This window comes from Amblyraja radiata, chromosome 33 (genome assembly GCF_010909765.2).
Source record: "Amblyraja radiata isolate CabotCenter1 chromosome 33, sAmbRad1.1.pri, whole genome shotgun sequence".
Classification (NCBI taxonomy): Eukaryota; Metazoa; Chordata; class Chondrichthyes; order Rajiformes; family Rajidae; genus Amblyraja; species Amblyraja radiata.
The window spans coordinates 9,655,996-9,681,359 of record NC_045988.1 but is presented as its reverse complement, the minus strand read 5'-3'; the positions used below and the strand labels follow the sequence as shown (position 1 = coordinate 9,681,359).

General features: G+C 41.5%; 1 protein-coding gene across 5 annotated transcripts in view; it reads left to right on the top strand.

The window, feature by feature from the left end:
* Positions 1–24,555, top strand: part of dixdc1 (DIX domain containing 1) — a 79,640-nt gene extending 55,085 nt beyond the window's left edge. For 3 of the 5 annotated variants that reach the window (XM_033049816.1, XM_033049818.1, XM_033049814.1), the window contains 14 exons: positions 8,029–8,138; positions 12,817–12,968; positions 13,787–13,876; positions 13,981–14,034; positions 14,932–14,982; positions 15,902–16,006; positions 16,822–16,875; positions 17,461–17,553; positions 18,209–18,280; positions 18,647–18,808; positions 19,772–19,835; positions 20,169–20,277; positions 21,211–21,319; positions 22,018–23,390. In XM_033049816.1, coding sequence (XP_032905707.1) covers positions 8,029–8,138; positions 12,817–12,968; positions 13,787–13,876; positions 13,981–14,034; positions 14,932–14,982; positions 15,902–16,006; positions 16,822–16,875; positions 17,461–17,553; positions 18,209–18,280; positions 18,647–18,808; positions 19,772–19,835; positions 20,169–20,277; positions 21,211–21,319; positions 22,018–22,101 — 1,309 coding nt within the window. In that variant the 3' untranslated portion in view covers positions 22,102–23,390. Of the gene's footprint in view, positions 1–8,028; positions 8,139–12,816; positions 12,969–13,786; positions 13,877–13,980; positions 14,035–14,931; positions 14,983–15,901; positions 16,007–16,821; positions 16,876–17,460; positions 17,554–18,208; positions 18,281–18,646; positions 18,809–19,771; positions 19,836–20,168; positions 20,278–21,210; positions 21,320–22,017 lie in introns of all 5 variants that reach the window. The other 2 variants (XM_033049815.1, XM_033049817.1) reach the window with 2 other exon arrangements.
* The last annotated feature ends 809 nt before the right edge of the window (positions 24,556–25,364 follow it).

The window sequence follows — 25,364 nt, the reverse complement described above, 5'->3', positions numbered from 1 at the left end:
TGTTCTGTACTCAATCAATTTATACAACAAAATTGTATTAGATACCATCTGGATCTATTTCTCTGCATATAAATGAATGACTGTACATTTATTGTGTCTGCTCTGATTTGGAAGAAATTATTGCAGGCTTGTTTTTTTATGTGTCGTAGATGACTATTTATAAGTGGTTTGCATCACTTCCTCCATGTGGGAAAAGAGTATTACTTTTCCTCAATGTTAATGCTAAATAGTTTCAGTCTGAAGTCAGTTGGCTGCCTTCCAACATACATTCTTCTCTGTGCAAACACTTATATTTCCCGACTGCATTTGTAAAAGAAAAAGCACCGCATCTAGTTAGAGGGATAATAATTCACTTAATCTATTTTCGAAATCAAATGAAAAAGCAGTTTAATCAAATGTTATCTGGCTCTCAACACTGGTTGATACATAATGCTTCATGTGACATCCTTCTTGACAATACAGGAATTTGGAGAAGGGGGTTCAAGGAAAAGGCGATAGAGGAAACGGCTTTGTTGTGTGGAACATTATTTGCTCAATGCTTGGTTTTTCGGTTTTTAATTTGGATTTTATATTCTCATTTATTGTATTGTGATTTGAAAATTAAATAGTAATGATTACAGTTGTAACCAATCCAAATTAGATTCATAGTCATACAGCATGGAAACCGGTCCTTTGGCCCAACTCGGCCATGCCGACCAAGATGCTCCATCTAAGCCAGTCCCATTTGGTTGCATTTTACCCATATCGCTCTACACCTTTCCTATCAACCTGTCCAAATGTCTTTCAAATGTTGTTAATGTACCTGCCACAACTACTTCCTCTGGCAATTCATTCCATATACCGTCCACCCTCTGTGTAAAAAAATATCCTTCAGGTTCCTATTGAATCTTTCCCCTCTCACCTTAAAACTATGTCCTTTGGTTATTGATTCCTCTCTTCTGGGTAAAAGACTGCATTTACCTTATATATTCCCCTCATGATTTTATATACCTCTATAAGATCATCCCTCAACCTTTTGTGCTCCAAGGAATAAAGCCCTAACCTCGTCCTATAGTTCAGACCTCTCTCATAGTAGGGTGGCTGGAGTGTAATTATTATTAATACTAATTTTATTCACATTTTAATTATTGTTCAAAAACTGCAGTTTCTATTGTGCATGGTCAACGTATTTTTCTATTTTCTATTCAATGATTTTCAGTTGTAGTTGCGATCCTTGGTTCTACACTGCCCGTTGTTTGGGTGCCACGAGTGCCAAGGTGCATCAGTTGTAGCATTGGTACATTTGGCATGAGTGTGAGCTCTATGGGAAGGCAGATCAACCACATCATGCTGATTTGATGCCTCCTCTTTCCAAACTCTTTCTAAACTCATCAAGTTGATTTGGAGCAGGGAGAAAGGTTTGTAGGTTAATTGGCCTCTGTAAGTTGCCACTGGTGTATAGGGAGTGGATGGGAGGGTGGAAAAACATAGAGCTAGTGTGACTGGGTGGTGATGGTTGGTGTGGATTCAGTGGGCCGAAGGCCCTGGTTCCGTGCTGTATGTCTAAACTAAATCTAAAAATAAAACAAAAATCCCCCATCATCCACCTTTGTTCTAATGGGAATCGCCCACTATTGTCAAATAAATGGTAAGATAGTTTTAAGTTGGCCTTCTGTAAGTTATAATTAGCTAAACGTGTTCTTCCTGGAAAATGTTGCCAGAATTCATCTTCTAACCTAATCTCAGATGTGTGAAATTAAGAATATATTGATCTGTCTACGGTCACCATGTTTACCAATAACATTATGAGGTGCACAGTAATATTTTCTTAAACACAATCATTGTTACACTTGTACCACATCTTCTCTGTTTTTGCACTATTAATCATATTAAAAGTGCAGCTTATTTATTTATCTGTATTTCCTGGGGACTCACTAACTGACATAAGAATTATTATATCTCGAGCCCAAAGCACACACCATCCATATGCTTATCTATGGGGATTTTCACTGTCAGCACCTAGACTGCATCCCATTATTGGGCCCTGTGTCGTGCACTCGGGCAGGGACAGGACCTTCTGAGGCATGACCTGTTGTGACTGGCTGCTCACAGCGGCTCCTCTAGTTTCCTGCTCCATTTGTGCTTCCAGTTCTTGACATCACTCAATGCTCCTTTCACTTGTCTCACATAAAACTTAATGGTCCTCAATGACAGCCAGTAACTTTCTTTTAAACTTGACATCATAAAAATAATTATTGTGAAATACGTTTGACTGAAGGCAATGACATTCAAGTTGCTGATTTTAGCATTCTGTTGCTGGGGTATACACATTCCCTTTTGCAATGTATTGAATAACATGAACTGTTATAATGTGTGAGTCAACATCTACAAAGCCAGAATACAAAGCAATTTGTCAGATGCACTCATGAAGCAATCAGTCTTTAGACTTTAGAAATTCAGGATGGAAACAGGTCCTTCGGCGCACTGTGTCCATGCTGATCAGTGATCACCCCATACACTTACACCATCCTACACACAAGGGACAACTTACCATTTTTATTTTACCAAAGCCCATTAATTTACAAACCTGTATGTCTTTGGAGTGTGGAGGAAACCGGAGCACCCGGAGAAAACCCACTCGGTCTCGGAGGGAATGTACAAACTCCGTACAGACAGCACCTGTAGTCAGGATCGAACCCGGGTCTGCAGGCACTGTGTGGCAGCAACTCAATCGCTGCTCCACTGTACTGTTCCAAAAACTAGAAATTATTCTAAGAAAATGGCAGCCTTCAGGTGCTGCTTACCCATGGTGTCAATCTCTTTGTTTCAGCATAAACAGTTGAGCAGTTGAACCATGGAAACAACACTGGAACTCTGGGAGTTGAGGTCCAAGCAAGGCAATGTCACTTCATTTTGATGACAATTAGCAGATGTGTACAAAAGGTGACTAATCTGACATTGTGACAGTGCTTTACACTATCACTGATAATTAAAATTTAAGCCAGTTCTTCTAAATTCTCCACATTGAATTAATGTTTAATTAAGGTTGGAGAAGACGGGCGTAATAATAATAATAATAATGGATGGGATTTATATAGCGCCTTTCTAATACTCAAGGCGCTTTACATCGCATTATTCATTCACTCCTCAGTCACACTCGGTGGTGGTAAGCTACTTCTGTAGCCACAGCTGCCCTGGGGCAGACTGACGGAAGCGTGGCTGCCAATCTGAGCCTACGGCCCCTCTGTAATGGGGTGACAGAGAGTTGATTGTGGGAGAAATGTCACTTCAGATGTCAGTGATGGCCACTTGAAATGACAGTGATGACCACTTGAGATGTCAGTGATGGCCCTTGGTCAATGAGATTTTTGGCGATATATGAATGATATGTGGGAGACGGCTGTCAGTACCGGGCACTTGTGCAATGAACCACTCAGGATATTACAGTTTCCAACCCCAAAACACCAATAGGCCATTGCGGGTGGTCAATGCGGGACAGATTGAGCTATAAAGTGGCAGTCTACAAAAATGTCGGCAAGAGAATTGAGATGGGAGGGGAGGGGAAGGGTGGTGAAGATATATGAAATGAAATTGTGAGGCAGTTTTGCCTCCCTGTGTAACATGGTATCGGGTGCAATATATTCACCTTTTCTTTACTATTTAGTATTTCCTTCATTAGTCGGAGATAACAAGGATTTATACATTGGTGTTCCTTCTGTGTTTTTGTCCAGTTGTATGTGCATCTGCAGGAATCCCGGTAGGGACTGGGATTACAATGTCATATCCAGAAATACACATCGTTCATTGAAGACTGGAGACGTTTGGTTAAGTAGGTCACTGAGCATGACAGATTCTCCTGTTGTTTTGCAGTCTAGTGTCACAAAGGAGTTCTAGTTAGAGCTCAGGAGTTCTGTAATACTGGGAAAAGAAAGCTTCTGGTAACCTGATTTGCATCACAAAAAGACCACTGAGGCACCAAACCATTGGCCGGAGCTGGTTATTTTCTGATTTATTGCTAAGCAATCTCTGAGAGAAGAGCCACATTTTGTATCGGTGTGCCTTGGGCTATGTGACACAGACATTGCAGTATTGGAGCTGGCTAGCCCAATGTCCCCTTTGTAAACAGCTATTATTTTTGATGTGTTTGTTTCATAGGTGGTCTCAGTTTTAGTGATCTAATCCTTTCTGGAGTTCATTCGACAATGATAGGTTTAACCCTGCTCCCAGCCCAGCCTTATACCCCTGTAAGGTTTTTCCATTGTACCAGCGTGGTATTCCCATACCAGTGCTCCCCTTGCAGTCATATTCAAATAAGATTGCTAATTGGAGTTGAATTTTAGGTAGTGCTGTTTAATGATCTTGTGTAAAGTAAGAATTTAATGGAAACGGAGTCACAGCATAAATACAGGCCATGCAGCCCATCTTGAGTCGAATTGTCCCATTGGGGCAGCATGATGTACCTGATCCTGATTATAACCTGGATTGTTTTCTGTAGTGTCGGAGGTTGAGGGGAGACCTGATAGAAGAGAGACATCCATATGATAAACAGTGGGAACCTTTTTCCCAGTGCGGAAATGTCAAAAACTAGAGGACATAGCTTTAAGGTGACAAGGGCAAAGTTTAAAGGAGATGTGTGGGGCAGGTTTTTTACGCAGAGGGTGGAGGGTGCCTGGAATGCTCTGCCAGAGATGGTGGTTGAGGCAGATACAATGGTGGCATTTTAGATAGGAACATGGAAGTGCAGTGAATGGAGGGATATGGATCACTTGCAAGCAGAGGAGATTAATTTAATGGCATCATATTCAGTATAGACATTGTGGGTGGGCGAGTGTGTTTCTGTGGTGTACTGTTCTATAAAAGAAAGTGTTAATATAGAGTTTTTTTGCCAGTTGTGTTCCATCCACTGTCAACCCAACCATTGCCCGTTTTCCCTCCCATCGCTGTGATAGGTGACTGCTGACCCGAGGCATTTATTCAGCTCATTTGTTTCACTGCAAAAAAATGACGCTGGCCAGATTCCTGAAGTCATTGTCATATGATCCATAACAAGATTCAAGTTTGGTGCTGCTGGTTGAAAATCTATGAGAGATATTCTCCTTTCTGTTCCTTCCACTTGCTATTATTTCTGCTCCTTTCACCAAGGTAAATCCATATTTACGTTTGGTCAGGTGCTGAGACAATTGTGTTTGCATTTCAGATGCTGACTATTCTCATCTCGTGTCGCTGCACCGTGGGAAAGCAGTGCTCATCAGTCAGCTCTGTGTCTACATCACAAAACCATTTCCTCTCCCAGTGCAAGGGTTCTGGGGGGTCGCTAATTCTGTTGCTGTTGGGATAATGGGAGCCAGCTAGAACAACGTAAACATAGGCAGTCTGCTCACAGCTGCTGTTCTCCTGGGTGCTTCAGTGTAGTTGTTACCACAGGCACAGTCAGCTACTGTACCCATAGCAGGGAGGGGGAGAGAGAGAGAAAATCCATTGAAATGTGGTGTTAAAAAGAGGTGGAAGTCAGCAGCTAAAAGTTTGAATCGAAGTGTTTGGCATGTTGTTATTTAGGATTTTGACAGATTTGCTGATGGAAAACTCTGGGAAAGAGAATTCCTTCATCAGCATCACTCAGGAACATGAGGTGAAATCTGCTGTATGATCTGACTGGATTGTGTGCAAAATAAAAAATAAAAAATCGCATAGTAGGTACATATGACAAGAACATATAATTGAATCAAAGCTTGTCACACAGAGAATATCTGGAATGTACGCACAGAGAAGGCAGTGGAATCAGATACAGCTCCCCTATATAAGAGGCATTTAGACAGACACCTAAATAAGCAAGGCATAGAAGGGTCTGGAGCTAATGGGTGCCAACTCCAAATAACACAGCAATCAGCCATTCAGCCCAGCCGATTGAGTGCAGCAATAATGCTGGGGAATGTTGAGCCTTCTTTCCTTCGCTAAATCTGTCGGTGTAACCTCTACTCTTTCTCCCTCATGTATTTTGCCAGCCGTTCCTTAAATGCATCTTCATACATGGTCATTTCTTTTGAACTTTATCGACGCAGGCATTGTATAGATTTATTTTGTTCCTCAGTTTTAAGTTTTCTAAAGATTCAGCACCAGTGTTTCAAACAATTTGCCTTTACAAGGGGGAGTGATGTGGGAAATGGAAGTGGAGCTTTACTAATTCCACTCTTTGTTGAAGGGTTTAAATGAATATTCAGCAAGGTGAATCTCAATGGGCTATTCTGATCAATGTGTGGGAGTGAATGTGCAAGTGTGAATGAAAATAAATCATTCAATTCATTAAACGTGTTCTTTTCCCAGATTTTACATCAGTGCCTCAGCAATAAATGTCCCACCAGTCTAGGGAGCAGCCAGTGTTAGTCCTATTGCCTCTGACTACAAGTTGTGTTTATATTTTACACCTTTCAGATCTTTCCATTTTAGGATAACGCCTGAACAAGTTGTAGGACTGATCTCCAGTAGGAAATGTAAATCATGCATTTCAACATTGTAAATTGGGCAGTAAAGTAAAAGTCAGCTTTTACTTAGACAAATACCAGCCTCAGAAAGACCTCATTCCTAAGTTTCTAACCATGTGTTTAGGAGAAAATAGCTATGTAACATAATAGTTCTTACCTTGCCTGGAAAAACATTTCCATTTACTTTGGCACACAAATAAGAGAGTAAGTTTGTTGGTCAAAATGTTTGTGTAAAATTGTATGGTACTGAAATAAATTGGAAGGCAGTGACAGCAAGTTAGTGTTTGTATGAATAAAGGCAGATGGGATATTTTGGGATACTGCAGAGTGAGTGAAACATTGTCCATCCATTCCCTCACTAATGCTGCCTAACCTGCTGAGTTCCGCCAGCACTTTGGTTTTCAGGTCAAAATTCTAGCACCTGTGATTTTATGTACTGTCATCTGTGGTGAAAATACATTTCAGATGTCTTCTTTTCTCCTTCTTTAAAACAAAGTCAATTGAGTAAACACCAGCACCCACAGTTGAATGATGGGCTTCAGCAAGGAGCTGAGGTAAATGGTGACTGTGGAACTCCACTGCACCGAAATAAAAACACATATATTGTTAGAACAGGAGAAAACTGGTGAGAAGAGTTTGGTCAGTTTTATTGTTGATTTTTTTCTTTCTTCTCTTTGCATTAATGTTTCAGAAGATGACCCCACCTTCTTTCATTCAACAGGCATTAGAATCTCTCTTCAGCTAGGTGGGTGATGAAATAGCGTGGGTTTACTGAGCTTCAGGGCAGGTAGCTGGGCTACTTGTAAGGCATTGGAGTAAATCATGAGCAGAAGCATGGATGGTGCATGCATGAGGGCCTGACCTCAAATGCGATCAATGCAGGGATGTGTTTGTAGTCGTATAGGAATGGTCATTTGTGTGAAGATGAGTGTCCACATGCTCTGCATTGGGATATCGCACAGAGGTTTTCCTCATCTTAATACAGGTTTAATTTTATAATAGTAATCATTGGGTAATCTTTTCTGTAGCCCAATCCAAGGGTCTAAAAAGAACTGAGTAAAATAATACAATGGCCTCTTTTAAGGGCAAAGATGTTAATATGTTGCGTAACATATCGAAAATATCATTATGAGCTTGCAAAATATTTTAATATAAATAAATCTTTGACTTCTCAGCAATGATTAAAAATACTGATTAAAAAGTGAGGAGGTTCTTGTTTCATTGAAGAGTATGCATGCTGTTTGAATGTAGTCTGGAAATGAAGCAGAAAGTGTTGACATTGGACTCGTATGTTTTGGTTTAATAATTCTGAACACAATGTTGTGAAAAGATAGTGATTCTTTGAATTTTATATCTTGATATGGCTTCTTGCTTGAGCTGAAGGGCCTGTTTCGTTGCTGTGTGACTGTGTGATACAATTGATTGGTGTTGAAATTTTACAATTCACATTAATTTATCCAGTACTCTGTTTTATAATCTGAGATGTTTTTATTTTTGTGTTAATCCGCAGCATCAGTGGAGCCTGAATTGTACAAGTCCTCCTGCAGCTAAAGTGCTTTGTCTTTTTCAGTGTCAGTTCAGCAAGTCCAACGAACAGTGCAAAACCAGAGTCCATTACCAGTCAACTGGAGGAAGGATTGGATTTATCTTCCCAGAAAGAGGAATGGGAGTCCAGACCAGGTACGTGAACTTCTCTCTCAAGCCTAGACTTAAGGTAGATGTTTTTGACAGTTAGTACCAGCTGCTCCAGAGAAAGTCTGTTGCCAAATTGAGATGACATGGTTGTGGTGAAACTTCAGCTTAATCTTAATTAATTAATCTTAATTAAAACTTAAGCCCTCCCTTCACCACCTCCAGTTTAAATTCCATTTGGAATATTTTGGAGGACCAAGAAACCAAGAACCAAGAACCAAGCTGGGGCAGCGATCCTCAGCGAGTTGAGTCATAGACCACTTGCGATACACCTTGATCCAGTTCAGAGATTAATGGAGCTGGAGATCGCATGGTATGAATAATATGAAATACCTTTAACTTCATAAAAGCCTCCCAAGAGGATTTTTATATCATCTGGGATTCTATGAGATTACGAAAATGCAAACAGCAATAAAAAAAAGAAATTGATAAGCATGGAGTGAAAACACCTGAGGAAAGAGGCTGAGGTGATGGTGAAGTGTTGCTATTGAATCTTGGAAGCCCTGTCAAAAGGCAGATGATATGCAGGCAATTCTCCACTAATTGCTCCCACTGAATGGATTAGTTACACACAAGTGTGGGAACACCGCCATGTTTGCAGCATCTCAGGAAATACATGATTTAATCAGTCTTATTCAGGATAGCTCAGCAAGTTAGCTCGTGATTATGGCTTCAGGTATTTCCGGGGTTGAGTTGGTAATGTGAGAGTGACAAGAAGCACCGTGGTTAGTATCATCAGCCCTACGTTAGTCTGGGAGAAAGCTAGATATCCATCAAAAGCAGCTCCCCTACAGTGACCTCTATGTTCTTTGTAGAGGGCGTAGAATGGTTTAGCTGGTGTAATTTCTTTGCATGGATGATGGCTACTTGAGGGAGGTGCTGAAAGGAAACTGACGCTGTTGATATCTTCTCCCATCTATCCTTCTTGGACATATATCACCTTTCCCACATTGTCAATGGTCTGAGTCCTACAACTACGTGCAGAAGGACCACAGTGATTCAAGAAGGTGGCTCACCACCACCTTCTCAAGGACAGTTTAACTGGGCAATGAGCCATTTTTTCCAGAGTAGGGGAATAAAGAACCAGAGATCATAGGTTTAAGGTGAGAGGGGAAATATTTAATAGGAACCTGAGGAGAAACTTTTTCACAGAGGGTGATGGGTACATGGAACGAGCTGCCAGAGGAGATAGTTGAGGCAGATAATATAACAACATTTAAAGACATTTGGGCAAGCACATGGATAGGAAAGGTTTAGAGGGATATGGGCCAAATGTATCACAGTATGGTTTGGGAACAGCTCCATCCAAGACCACAAGAAATTGCAGAGTGTTGTGAAAGTAGCTCAGACCATCATGCAAACCAACCTCCTTTCCATTGAATCCATCTACACTTCATGCTGTTTCAGCAGGGCCATCAGCATAATCACGGACTGAATTCTCACCACAGTCTCTCCCTCTTCTCCCCTCTCCCATCAGGCAAAGGTTGGAAAACGCATACCTCCAGATTCAGGGACAGTTTTTCCACAGCTGTTATCAGCCAACATAACTGTCCTCTCACCAGCTTGAGTGCAATCACGACATCCCATCTACTCCATTTAAAACGTTTGAACTATCTATAATTGGACTTTATCGGACTTTATCTTGCACTAAACATTATCCTTTATCTGTGCACTGTGGACGGCTTGATTGTAATCACATATAGTCTTTTCTTTGACTGGATAGCAAGCTTTTTACTGTACCTTGGTACACATGACATTAATAATAAACTAAACTGAAGAAGAAGGGTCTCGACCCGAAACGTCACCCATTTCTTCTCTCCAGAGCTGCTGTCTGACCCGCTGAGTTACTCCAGCATTTTGTGTCTACCTTCGATTTAAACCAGCATCTGCAGTTCTTTCCTACACAAACTAAACTAAAGATGAAGGCAGGTGGGACAAGTGTAGATGGGGCATCTTGGTGGGCATGGACTAGTTGGGCCAAAGGGTCTGTTTCTGCGCTGCATGACTCTGACTCTATGACTATGAAAAATGTTCTGAATTTCGAGGAGAGGGGAGCTGCCCTTGCTCATTGCTCCCCTACCTGTCCGCTACATATTTAACTGGCATATCCTCCTGCAACTTGATCCATGAAACTGGCTCACTGGCTGCAGCCCCATTGATAAGACAACTTCAGTGAAGATCAGGACTCCAGGGTCACTGTATTACCTTGAGAGCTGGCTATATCATGTGTTAGGCTAAGCCAGCTGTCAAACACAGGAATGATTGGGAGTCAACAACATTCAAAAGCATTGAAAAACGTATAAATTAAACACACGATTGAACGATCTTTATTAGAAGAGAATTTAAAATGTAAACACTAGTGTATACCTCAGCAGAAATTCATGTGTAGGAACTGCAGATGCTGGTTTAATCAATCAATCAATCAATCAAGCACTTTATTCATCCCCGAGGGGCAATTTAAAGGGGCGCATTACAGTAGCTTTTAAAAAAAAGAAAGGGACACAATCAACGAAGAGACAAACATTCAAAGCTACTCTCTGCACCGACCGGTCGACCGCACGAGCAGTGACCTGGCAAGGATTGGGTTGTCAGCAGCGATACAATAATAAAGAACACACAAAATGTAACACAAACATCCAACACAGCATTCATCACTGTGGTGGAAGGCACAAAAATTTGGCCAGTCCTCCTCCATTTCCCCCCCGTGGACAGGACCAGAGTCCATAGTCAGTCCAGGATCGGCTCTTCCTCACCGGAGACCGCGGCTTTAGATTGTTGTAGGCCGCAGGCCGGCGGTCAAGATTTAAAGTCCCCGCCGCAGCCAGAAGCACCGTAGACTGCAGGGCCGGCGGTCGAAGCTCCCCTCCAGGGGTGATGGTAAGTCCATGCCGGCCCCGCGATAGAAGTTGGCCGCGGGCCAGCAGTGATGGCTTCTTCTTCCCCCGGGTCCCCCACGAGGGATCCCAGGCTGTAGACGCCGCACCAGCTGGAGCTCTGCAGACCGCGGCTTCAGGCTGCGACTTCAGGCTGGGCCAGCGAAACGGAGCGCTCCCCTCCAGCGAGCCCCAGCGAGGGCTCACCCGCTCCACGCCGAGAGTCCACGCTGCGCCCGCCGCTGAAGCCCCGGGCACGTCTCCGGGAAAGGCCGCGCCGATCCTTGATGTTAGGCCACGGGGGAGGCGACCTGGAAAAAGTCGCCTCTCCATGGAGGAGGCGACCGAAGCGGTTTCCCCCTTACCCCCCCACACCACCCCCCACACAAGACACACAAAGAAACATTAGATACACACTTTAAAACATACTAAAAAATAAAAAAAAGTTGAAAAAACTGACGCACTGCTGACATGGCTGCTGCCAGAACAGCGCCCCCGGAGATGCTGGTTTACACCGAAGATAGACATAAAATGCTGGAGTAACTCAGTGGGTCAGGCAGCATCTCTGGAGAAAAGGAATAGCTGAAGAAGGGTCTAGATCCGAAACGTCACCTATTCCTTTTCTCCAGAGATGCTGCCTGACCCGCTGAGTTACTCCAGCATTTTGTGTCTGTCTTCAGGAGGAATACATTTGTGCCCGAGTGGATTGAGTGAATTGCAGCCTTTACTGCCCATTGAAATGTAGTCAGTGAACGCTCAGCAGCTCCACCTGGTGGAGCTTTTTGGGGCCGTTTCTTTCTCTCAGAGGTGGGAAGCTGTGGGGAGTTGGTGCTCCACTACTGGTTTCTTTCCAGAGGAAAGAGAGTGGCAAGGATGTCTTGAGAATCTCTGGACCGCACCCTTGTGCAAACTGTGGTTGAAGGCTTCATTACAGTTATTTCTGGAAATTGCTGCAATTCCATCCAGAATTACCGGCAAGTTTCAAGATAATGACTGGGCCAATGACTACAAATGCGAATTAAACTATTTCTTTTCACCCAATGATTATGTGACTGATATCAATCTAAAATAGGAATCAGGAAAACATTATGATACTGAGTGGATATAAAAATATTCACTAAATGTTACTAAATTGATATAAAAAGAATCAGCAAATGATACTAAATTGATATCAAAATATTCACTATATGATACTAAATGGATATAAAAAATGTTGAAAGAATTTTTTTGAAGAAAGTTGGCTGAATTAAAAGATCAGGACCTATACACTGTGGTAAAGCATTAGATACTTCTGCACATTCCTACTTGGAGGTATGAATAGTTGACATGTCAGTAGGATATTCAGCACCCAAAACTAAATTGACTGTCCAGGTTTGGCTTATTATTGTCATGTGAACTAAAATACAGCAAAAAGCTTTAATTTGCATGCTATCCAAGCAGGTCACATGTACCATACATAAATACAGTCAGTTCAAACTCATGTACAATAGATAGAGCAAAGAGGAAGATACGGAGTGCAGATTATAGTTCTCAGCATTGCATCATTGTATTCCTGTCTTGGCTTTGCGTTAAACTAGTAACCTTTGGATTGCCGCTAGTCTTTCTGTAGGCTGAATTGGAAATCACTCAATGTATGACATTTTCATTTGGAAAGCATAGAAAAAAACTTTAAAAAAAGGGTATTCCAGGAAAATATAGATTTTATTTAAACATTTTGATTTGCAAATGAGGATCTTTATTTTGGTAGCTGAGATTATTCTGCAATAGTTCCATTAATAATCTCTCCCTGTCAGAGGATAATATTGAATCTCCATGGATGTCCATCAACTCTGGAAAATTCCTGATGAATGACAGCCACTCCCTGTGGGAGGATCAGTTATTGGATCAACAGGACCAGCTGGGCAAGGAAATGGAGGAGGCCAGAAAGATGATTTCCATCCTACAAGTATGTACTTTCATTTGCTCACTTCAAAAAATGTGTTTATCTTGTTACCCTGATTGGTAATAATTTATATCTATAAATTATTTATATCTATATATTATTATTTTTATATCTATTGCAACGTTTAAGAAACATTTAGACAGGTACATGGACAGGACAGGTTTAGAGAGATATGGGCCAAATGCAGGCAGGTAGGACTAGTGAAGATGGTACATATTGGCTGGTGTGGGTAAGTTGGGCTGCAGTGCCTATTTCCACGCTGTAAGACTCTATGACTATCAAGAGGGCAAAATAATTTAAAAATACAAAATGTCATCATATTGAGGTCCTGTTGGTCATGGTACTGAAGCATGTTCACAACGTAATTGTTGCCAAGGCAGGTTGTGTGCTAATGTATCTGTTTAAGTTACCATTACCATTCAGGTATCAGGCACTGGTTATTTCTGGCCTTTGAGCAACTCTAGCTACCAGAGTGTAACCAATACTTAGAAATCTAAATACAACCATATCTGGCAAGTTAAAGGATTAATTTTATTCAATTTTAAAGGCCACTAAACTTTTGAGTGATTTTGCATATACTTTTGACAAATTGATTTTCATAATATTCTTCCGTGGCATCAGAATTGCTCCCTTTGCTCATTTTGTATTACAAAATGTATTATACTTAATACTGTTCCCACTGTTTTTGATTTCTAAAATGAACAGACTGTAGTTGTGTGGTAATTGCTGCAGACATCTAACACCAGCTCCTTGTGAGTTTACCTCATTGAGTGTCTTTGTCACCTGAAACCATGTTATAATTCTGTTGCTTTTGTTGCCAGGGGTTACTATTGAATGGTTCACTTCCTGAAGATGAACAGGAGGGATCATTTCCTCTGAGTGAGCAAGGAGCATGTGCAGAAGAGCAACTGGTACGTGCTGTTGTATAACGAGCTACACAGTAGAGTGTTTGGTCTGTATAACCGTTTCTTATATCTGGAGTAAACATTTGACTGTAAATTCTTGTCTGAATCAGGTCATCATCAAGAGTCGATTGGATCTAAGCATGGATGAATGCCAAGAGTTAAAGGTACAAAGAATAGCTGCTTTTAAACGACTTCAGAAAATGTTTATGTTTGGTGTAATTGTTTCTTTGAACCAAACTGGTTCTACAAACGTGGGAGTAACGTTAATCCCCAACTATTTAGTCAGGTGGAAAGTTAACATTTCAAAACGACATTAATTCATGACTCCAAGCTGCTCACGGTTGTGGAGAAAGGGTAATAGTGTACGACCTGTCAAGTCTCAGTAGCACACCGGCCAGTAACAGCTCCAAGGAAGCTGGATCATGATCTCTTCAGTCTGAAGAAAGGTTTCGACCTAAAACGTCACCTATCCATGTTGCCCAGAGATGGTGCCTGACCCGCTGAGTTACTCCAGCACTTTGTATCCCTTTGCATATTAACCATAGATTTGGCCTGTAGCCCTCCAAACCCTTCCTATCCCATATCTGTCCAAATGCCTTTTAAAAGCCGTAATTGTATCCGCTCCTATAGCTTCCTCTGGCAGTTCATTCCAGCCACAAACTACCCCCCCCCCCTTAAATCTCTCCCCTCTCACCTTAAGCCTATGCCGTCTTGTTTTAGAATCCTATACCCTGGAAAAAAGACTCATTCACTTTATTCATGTTTCTCATGATCTTGTACCCCTCAATAAGGTCACCTCTCAGCTTCAAATTCTCCAAAGAGAAAGACCCAGCCTATGAATGGGTAACGGTAGGAATGGGTGGTGGTGTGAATGGGTGGTGTTTTGAATTATTCATTTTATACTATGTTTCTCCCTCAACGTATAAATGGTTGGAGTGAGCTGAACTTCACACTATCTCCATTACTGCGGTCTCTCCATAATTATTTTGTATCCTATCTGGTGGAGGAGAAATGTTTTTAGTAGGGTAGGAATAATCCTTTAATTATTTTTGAATTGACAGAAAGAACTTTCAAAATTCAAACAGCAAACCAGGAATCTGCAGGGAGTGAAGGTGAGTGCCTAGTAACATCTGTACGTGCAACGCATCAACTGGACGGGACTGTTTCACATTACGAATCTTTCTATTCCCTGTTGATCAAACCCAGAGTGGAACATCAGTAAAAAATAATGATCTTATGTGGAAGAGTTTTTGGAGCTTATTTTGTGATCTTTTTTGCTGCCTAGTAGAATCAGAGCAGCAACAGCTGTTGTCCACTACGTTCTGACCAATAATTGCACCTCAACCATCCAAATCACTGAAATAGACGGTCTGGTTACCTTCCCTGGGAGAAAGACTGTGCATCCACTCTCTCTATTCCCTCATGATCCTATGCACCAATATAAGATCGCCCCTTAGCCTCCTGTGCTTCAAGTATTAAAGTCCCATCCTGACCAATCTCTCCATATAGCTCAGGTCTTTGGGTCTCGGCAACATCCTCGTAAATCTTCTCGGCAGAGGGGTGGCATGGTGACCCAGCGGTAGGGTTGCTGCCTTACAGCGCCAGAGACCTGGGTTCGATCCTGACCATGGGTACTATCTGTGCAGGGTTTGTACCTTCTCCCCGTGTCTGCATGGGTTTTCCCTGGATGCTCCGGTTTCCTCCCACATTCCAAAGACGTACAGGTTTGTAGGTTAATTGGCATTGGTTGTAAATTTTCCCTAGTGTGTAGGGTGGTGCTAGTTTACGGAAATCGCTGGTCAGCACGGACTCGGTGAGCAGGAGTACCTGTTTCCGTGATGTATCTCTAAACTAAACGAAAGAAAATGCTTTTTATCTAAAGAACATTTTAATGCCTTTAAGGAGCATGGCAGTGCATATTAAGGTCCTTTATAATATATTTGATTCAGGACATTTTGACCATATGACGTAGCTGGGTGGGGGTCTCTTGGCCCATGCTTCCCTGCTCACTGCCACATGCTTTTTCCTCAGGATGCCTTGCAGCATCGGATGGCCCAGCAGGAAAACTCCATTCTTCAGCTCAAGCAGGAGTTGCTGAGAGCGGGCATGGCCAAGGACGAACTGCTGAGTGAAAATGTGAGGACCGAGGGGCTTTGATAGTTAACTCACCGGGAAATGTATTCAAGTTGATAAGGTGCTTCCTGGCTGGCTGAGTTCCTCCAGGGCTTTATTTTGTGCTTGAGGAGAGAGGCATTGGAAGTAGAACCACGTATGGGATAGGTCGTGGCCAGGTGAAATTAAAATAGAAAGTGGTGAAAATAATATACCTTTCAGCAGATACATTTACCATGGTGAAGTGAACAGAACAGTAAGAAATTCCATGTTAACAATATTTTAAGTACAAGTACGGAACCCTTGGTTTATAGAACCTTGCCAGATTATCAATTTTCCCGGGCCAACAGAGGTCACGTAATAATAATAATAATTCAACAATACACCTCTGACCCACTAACTATATCCCTCCCGTACCTCTAAAGCACAACGAACTGCTAGAAACTTAAATAAAGAATAAACAAAGTAAACAATTAACTGATTCAGCACGGAGACACACCACCCGAAAGAGCCTGCGCCACATGCAATACTCTTGTAATTTTGTCCGGATTAAAGGAGGTGCCCGGATCAGTGGCGGTGTACCTGTGTGTATAATGAGAAGGGAGAGTGATGAGGAGAGAACCCGTAAATTCAACTTTATGAATGATGGAGCGGCGAATGCTCACATCAGGAAATCAACGTTTCTTGGCGGCGATAGAGTCTAACGGTGCTGATGTGATGCAACACTTTTCAGAAAGCATTCTAGGGATTTATGTGATGAGCCAAATGCCCTTTGCTTGTTTATCTTCCTGAATATAACTGCTGAAGCCATTTCTGTCACTTTCATTTTGTGTTGACAGCTTGACCTTAAGAGGAAGTCTGAAGAACGGAACCGGATGGTTGGGGAATTTAAAGTAAGCAACTCTAAGACCCACAGTCGGAAATTATTGCACTTTGGGGTCTAAGAATCACACAATTTATTGAAATGGCCACATACTTTACATCAACAATCTGGTTCACAGAGTAAACATTAATTGTAAATCATTATTTTTCTGAGACGTAAATAAATCATGTTATAAGTTGCATTATATTCATGTCTCATTGTTGGTTGTGTAGATATATTGTAACTGTTGTTTAAAATGCCATACTGGTTCTTGTGCTTGATGCAGTAACATTATATGTGGACAGCAGATGGGAGTGAATCCCACATTATTGGAGTTGTTGTCTTGTGAACAATACGTTCAACCAAAAGCCTCTCTGTGTTAGTGCTTCAAGTGGACCCCGTGGTTACACAGAAGAGCACACTATTCACAGAAGAGCCCTGACAGCATTCACCCTCAACCACTGGCACACAGCAGAGAAATGAATCATTCAACATGCAACCCATAACTTCACAAATGACAGCTGTGCTTTTCTCACAACAAGATTTCACATACAAGTAAATCGATTTGAGAAATGCTAATGTTTCCATCTTTGTGATGTGTTATATGTCCCCACAGAGGGAGATGGGTCAGAAGGAGAGACTGTTCCAACAACAGAAGGTTAAACTGGATGATGCACTGCGGAAACTAACAGAAACTACTCACATAAAGGTACGAGAAGGTGCTTTGTCCATCAAACTGTACACAAAACTATACAACACAAAAAATACAATCATATCAAATTACAATACAAAGAAAGTGTGGTACAGCCATTTGAGTTCTCTATGCACTTTTAAATTTAAATGGTACTGAAGCAAACTAAAGTAATATTCCCAGTCCATCGATTTACTCAGTAAAAGTGCTGGAAGAGCTGAGCGGGTCAGGCAGCAACTGTGGAGGCAGACGAATGGTCTACATCCTGCTTCAGGACACTCCAGCACTTTGTTTATGCTCTTGATTCCAGCATCTGCAGTCCTTTGTGTCTCCATTTGATTGAATTTACTCATTTGATTGAATTCAACATTTAAAAAATAATTTTGAACATTTCAGTTATAAACTAGTTAACATCCCCTTTGTTATATAAATGAAAAGTTTAAACGAGAAAAATCCTTTCAGTGTGGAGTAGTGATAAAATCACCGGCATTGCACCTTTTCCGAGAGGCATGCTGTTACTCAGCCATACCTGTACTTTCTGTTGTAACCCCTTGTTCAGCGAACGCCTGGATTAGTGAGGTATTTAGTATTAATCGGCGAAACGGGTAAACATACGTGTGCCAACTTATTCACATTGCTGTTTTTCTTCTATGTGATATTCTGATTGTTACAGAATGACTTGCAGAGAGAGTTGGACCACAAGGAGATACTTCTGCAGCAGCTGGTGAACAGAGGGGAGGAAGAGGTACAGTTTGCCGCCTCATCGCAGGCAGCTACAGAATTCATGCAATTTATCATTAATAAATGGGCGTGATTTCATACAGTGCATGAATAATAATGAAAAACTCAAGCTGACCCCTCACAAATATCTCCGCATTAAACCCTGATTATTACTGAGCATTTTATTTCATTGGTTTTTACTGCTGCTCGCAGCATGATGCACTGAATTTTAGAGATTGTTGTTTCAAATTTCTGACTGCAAAACAAGTTAAAACTTTCCTTAGAATTCATTGTACAGCTGCTGTCCAATAAAAGGCTGTGTTTGATTGCCGTCGAGTCAGGAACATCCGTCTGAATGATATTCTGTGTACGTTTCCTTGTGTAAATTCAGACAGAGGACCTTCAGGTGGTACGAGATTCACTACGAAGTTTACGTAACAGCTTTGCTGGTCATGACCCTCAGCACCACACCATCGACACCCTGGAACAAGGAATTTCAAGTTTATTAGACCGAATGCATGTAGCCCAAGCACAGGGAAGAGGCAGCAACAAAGTAAGGACGTGTTCCCTAGCTGTGTAAAACCAAACGATTCAGTGATCAATTTCTGGTGGATTTTTTTCTCTCTCTTTATATCTATGTGAGCAATCTTCATTAGTTGAAACTGCGCTGTGGTATAAAACTGACTGGTGCAACCATATGTATAAACAGGAACTGCAGATGCTGATTAAACCGAAGACAGACACAAAAAGCTGGAGTAACTCAGCAGGTCAGGCAGCATCTCTGGAGAAAAGGAATAGGTGACGTTTTGGGTCGAGACCTTCTGGTCTGAAGTAAGATCTCGACCTGAAACATCTCCTATTAACTTTCTCCATAGATGCTGCTTAACCCGCTGAGTTACTCCAGCTTTTTGTGTCTATCTTAGGTGCATCATACGCTAATCTCAGATCCGTCACATGACAAGTGAGCTGAAGCTTCTGGTTAGGAACTAGACTCAATGTACCAATTGCACACCACTTGATTTTAACACCCTGTGTTCAAACTGTATAATGCCATTAGTTGGGGAAGCAATGCATCTAATCACAAAACACGGAAACGGACCCTTCGTCCCAACTCGTCCATGCCGACCAACATCCAAGCCAGTTCCATTTGACCACATTTAGCTCTAATCCCTCTAAATCATTCCTAGTAACTGTCCACATGTCTTTTAAATGCTGCTATAGTACCTGCCTCAATACCAGGTCACCATGAGCTTTGCCCGCTCTCGGGTGGCTCGAGGAACCTGTGGCGTTATTTCCAATGAACACAGGGTGTTGTTCCAATATTCCAGACAACATTAATCTCTGAGACAAAATCACATTAAACTGCTATCGTGAGAGCTTGCTTTACACAAATTGGATGCCGATATGCCTACAGTTCAGTAATGAGCACAAAACTTGATTTGTAAAACTATATATAATTTCCTGAAAGGAATATAGAGATGCATGGTAAATACACTTTTTTGTTAATGTTGTGTAGACTCCAGTGAAAAATTCAGGAAGAGGATCAGACACAGAAAGAGAATCCTGGCCATCAAATCCCAGTAAGTTCTGAACAATTAAATAGCAGCTGTTTTAGGCATCAAATCGTAGCTCAATGAAACTAATATGTGATGCATGATAATTTAACTTAATTGTTTTCTTTTTTAAGAAATATTTGTAAGATTGTGAACAAGTCATTATACCATAATGCAGCCATATTCTGGTTGTAATGTGCAGAGAATATTTGATCATTGTTATTTTGTTGTTTTTTATCATTTGTTATTACTATTTTCTCCACCGTACACATGTAGGGTCATTGATGTACTGTAGTTGCCATCATGTGGCAGCATATTTGGTTTTCGCATTTCAGAATAACTCCTCTTTTTCTTTCTCAGCGACTCTTCATTTTCACAACAGCCCTGGTCTGAGAAATCGTGTCTTCACAAAGGTGCTATACTTCACAGACCGAACCCTTGTGCCATTCATGATAAACATTCCAAAGAGGCAAGTATTCTACCACTCGCAGAAATATTTTGACAATGAGACCATCAAAAATTTCCTTCGGTTTCATGGGCAAAACTATTGGATGAAGCATTAGCGTGTTTTTTTTGTACTAGCTTTTCCCCATCTGCTTTCCTTCTGCATTTTTCTCTTCTCGATAAACAGCTGAAATGATGTTTAAACTCAGTGAAAATATGACTTTGAACCAGTGAATAAGATATGACCGATGTCTATGAGAATACAGGATTGTAATACAAGGAGCTTTTAGCTTTATTCTGGGAAAGTAAATGGCTTTTTTAAGACTAATACTGATTGCATGATACAAATAAGTTTCTAATCTTTGCCGTGATTTTGGTTTATTATAGCCACCTTTTGCAAGATACAGTGATAAGCTTTGTTTGCATACTATCCAGTCAAATCATATTATACATGAGTACAATCAAGCCAAATGCAAGCACAACAGGTAGTACAAAGAGAAAATACGAGTGCAGAATATAGTGTTACAGCATTATAGCATTACAGTCGCAGAGAAAGTGCAGATTAAATAAGAAATGCAGCACTGCTGCGAGGTAGGTTGGAAGATTGGGACTACGCCCTAGTTTATGGGATGACCATTCAGTAGTCTGATAACAGTGGGGAAAAAGCTGTTCTGGTGGTACGTGCTTTCAAACTTTGGTATCTTCCGCCCGATGGGAGGGGTAAGAATGACTGGGGTAAGAAAGGTCCTTGATTATGTTGGCAGCTTTCTCAAGGCAGTGTGAAATGTTGATGGTGGGGAAGCTGGTCTGTGTGATGGCTACCTCGCTACAACTTCTTGCTACGCACACGGTGTGCATTTCTTTCCACATTCGCTCAGGGAAAATCTTTTTATTTAAATTGGCCGAAAAGATCCTGTTTAAACTTGTACGTTATTAATTTGCTAACCTAATTTTCCAGCCTTGGTGAGGTGACTCTTAAAGACTTTAAAGCAGCAATAGATCGGGAAGGGAACTATCGATATCACTTCAAGGCACTGGACCCAGAGTTTGGCACTGTGAAGGAAGAGGTAAGCTTGAGGCATTGGTCTTTGTCGGGAGGAATATTACAGATATTTGTGGTTTTTACTTGGCAGTGAACTATATTGTTTGTGTTGTGTAAAGGAGCACTTGCGACTTAGGTACAACTAGATTCCCATGTCCCAAGGGAAAATCTTTTTATTTAAATTGGACATAAAGATCTAGTTTAAACTTGTACATTATTAATTTGCTAACCTAATTTTCCAGCCTTGGCGAGGTGACTTGATTTTAAAGCAGAAATAGATCGGGAAGGGAATTATCAATGGCACTGGACCCAGAATTTGGCACTGTGAAGGAACTTTAGAACATTATTGTCTGTGTTGTGTAAAGGAGCATGCGCAACTTTGGTGTAACTAGATTGCCAAGCGTGTAATTAACTCACTGGGGTTGAGCATTGCTGACTAACCCAGCTATTATTGCCCAGACCACTGCCATGCTGACCTCCATCATAAGAGACAGCTGCAGTGAGCCATCTTGCAGATGGGCTTACGTGCAGGCTGCCGTGTTGCAGTTTGAATTCCTGCCACCGGCAACCATGCTGGTAACCGACCCACTATTCTTGCACATCTCCAATTGATAAATGGGTAAATGATGTAACTTCCTTTTACAAAGCGTATGCAGGATGTTACAACCCGTACCAAAAGCACAGGTTGGCAAATGTAGACCTTTTTATAATTTGTTCCCACAGCTTTTCCATGATGACGACATCGTTCCAGGTTGGGAAGGCAAAATAGTTGCATGGGTCGAAGAAGACGGTGGTGACAGTCGGTAGATTAATCCTCGCCTCCAGATCGGGAGCTTGAACCTTGCTTTATAAAGTACAGACCTAAGGAGGACACCCACCAAAGAGCCAAAAGACACCACCCAAGTCTTCACACTCTCCTCTGCCTTCAGGGTAGACATCGTGCTGTGCCAACGGCCTCATGTGGACTGGAGACGAGTCTGGTGTAAAAGCCTTGCACTGACGTCTGGCTGCTGTTTGGCTAACGTGGCTTCTGTTGGTCACTACCAGTGTACAATTATGATGCCATTCATAGGCAATGAGTAGACTGTGGCTTACATCAGTGTTGTGCGGAACAGCTTCAGTTGAATTTTGCTGCTGTTTCATCCTCAAAGCTTGGAGCATCTAAGGCTATCGTTACTTATACCTGAGCTCTTGACATAACTATTATGTTTCATGTTGTTTAAATTCCAAACTTTCTTCATGACAAACCTGTAAATATCATCTTTGCTAATTGTTTCTACTTCGTACCATTGTGGTTACATCAGAGTTCTCAGCTGAGTGACTGCAGTTCTGAGCTTCAAGGCTAGGGCGAACTGTGCCAGTTAGCAGGTACAAGGAGGTGCCACAGGATTGTGGTGGTGGTGGGCACCCTTCAAATAGCAGCCAATGTTTTACCTGCATTGTGTCTTGTAGACCCTACTGCTGGTGTGTGGCGGGATCTACCTGGGCTTGTTGGCTACAGATTACTCTTAGGAGAACAGGAAGTAATCATCACAGGAACTGCAGATAGAAGGCATTGGTTCTTTTCCAACAGAACAACAGAGGCCATTAGGTGAAAACAGGCCCCCTTAGTGCACTGCCTGCTGCCTGGTAAAGGAGCAGCATTCCTCTCCTCAAAGCACCATGCCCACATGACCTGCATTTAACAAACCTGTAAAGTCAACAGCATCTGAAGAAAGTTTAGACGGCACCCTCTTAAAATAGTAGCATGTTCGTCATTACAAATTAAAACACAAAAGCAAATAGGCCCATTAGATTTTTCATATCTTGTGTACAGAGTTCATACTGCTCCTATTCAGTCACTGAAGAGGAACAGCCAGGCTCCCGGAAAATCAGACAGTGCAGCTTAGAAAAGGTTGTTCTGCCTGCTGTGCATGTGCCAATTATTTGAAAGAAGTAACCTGCTGGTTCATGTTCTCTGATCTTCCTCATTGCAAACCATCTAAGGGCAGCACAGTGGCGCAGCGGTAGAGCTGCTGCCGCATGGTGACAGAGACTCAGGTTCGATCTTGACCTCGGGTGCTGTCTGTGTGGTTTGTACATTTTCCCTGTGACTGCATGGGTTTTCACCAAGTGCTCCTGTTTCCTCCCACACCCCAAACACCTGCCAGTTTGCAGGTTAATTGGCCCTCTGTAAATTGCTCCTAGTGTGTAAGGAGTAGATAATATAGAACTAGTATGTGAACGGGTAATCGATGGTTGGCATGGACTCAGTTGGTCAAAGGGCTTGTTTCCCTGCTGTATCTCTCAACTAATTAAAATAAAAGGTAGTGAAGCATTTTAAGGCATGTGGGAAAGTCATAAGAACTTTCTGCAAGAATCACCAACCAATTTGGATTTAGTAACTTTATTTTAGGGTTACCGCAGTGACAGGAACGAATCAGTGGTAAACTGATTGCTGACGGTAATGGGAGCTTGGTTTTGTCCAGAGGGTAAGTTTAACAGAAGCGAGTAATGCAAAAGTACATGAGTACACATTACAAGACTACAGCTTGCTTACAACACTGCCTTTTTTAAATGGGACATGGAATAGTTTTAACACAGAAGCATTAATGCCATCAAGAAATTATGCATTGAAAGATTTTGGTAATTTCAAATTAAGAATTTTGAGAATGTTGTGTAGGTAAATTTGTTTTTAAACATCAGCTACCTTTTAGCTTTTTTAATTTTTTGTATGTGACAATTATGCTGCTCAAATTGACTAGTATTTGGAAATTTACATTATCAAACTGGATTTTAAGTAACTGCAGTCAAATCTTGTTTGTGAAAAATTATGAGACCTGGAAAGTACCCTTTTATAAATGGAGGGTTATCTTGAAGAATGAATTATCCTTGACTACTTTTTTCACAATAGACTGCTTTAAAATAAATACTGGATGTTTTGCCAGAGTTTCTGCTGTTGTATGTGCTGACACAATGTTTGGGCCACACATGGTACCAGGCATTTATTGTAAGTGCCAAATGATTACTGCTGTGCAGTTCATAGTTGCAGAGCTCAACATTCCAAATAATGCAAGTGGAGTAATTGATGTGTGCATTGTAAAAGCTGTTCTGTTGCAAGAAAGGTTGTTTGGATTGTGTAAACTTGACTGGTCCTTCAAATGCCTTCCAAAGAAACTTGTTTGTCATAATGTTGTGTGATTGTATAAGGATTACTGTTTTAAAAAAGCTTGCATTTTCAATAAAATGTGGGCTATTTGTACAACAACTCGATATATTGTGGAAAATGCCTCCTAATTTCTTGGGTTATTCAGCCAAAGCTGCTCAGTGGTTTGGTGTGTACTTGTTGCACAGTTCCACTATTCCTTTAAAAGCTTCCGTGCTGTTTGCCTCAAATACCACAAGGCATTCATTATAACATTTGTCAGGGTCAAACACCATCCCTTGAAATCTCTGGATTTATTGGTGACTATTGTATTTATGACCCTTAATTTTAAATTATCGTAACATTACAAATTACTGTTATATAGTAATATAGAACAGAAATAGGCATTTCGGCCCAACTTGCCCATGCCGATCAAGATGAACTATCTACATTAGTTCCACCTATCCATGTACCTGTCCAAATACCTTCTAAATTATGTTATTGTACCTGCCTCAACTACTTCCTCTGGCAGCCCGTTCCATATACCCACCGTTCCCTGTGTGGGAAATGTTACCACTCAGGTTCCTATTAAATTATTCCCCTCTCTGCCTAAACCTATGTCCCCTGATTCTTGATTCTCCTACTCTGAGGAAAAGACTGTGCATTTACCCTATCTATTCCCCTCATGATCTTACATACCTCTCCAAGATCAGCCCTCATCCTCCTGCACTCCAAGGAATAAAGTCCTAGCCTGCTCAACCTCTCCCTATAGCCCACGCGCTCAAGTCCTGGCAACATCCTTGTAAATCTTCTCTACACTCTTTCCAGCTTAATAACATCCTTCCTATAGCAGGGTCCAAAACTAAACACAATACTCTAAATGTGACCTCACCATTGTCTTGTACAACTGTAACATAACATCCCAACTTCTATACTCAATATCCTG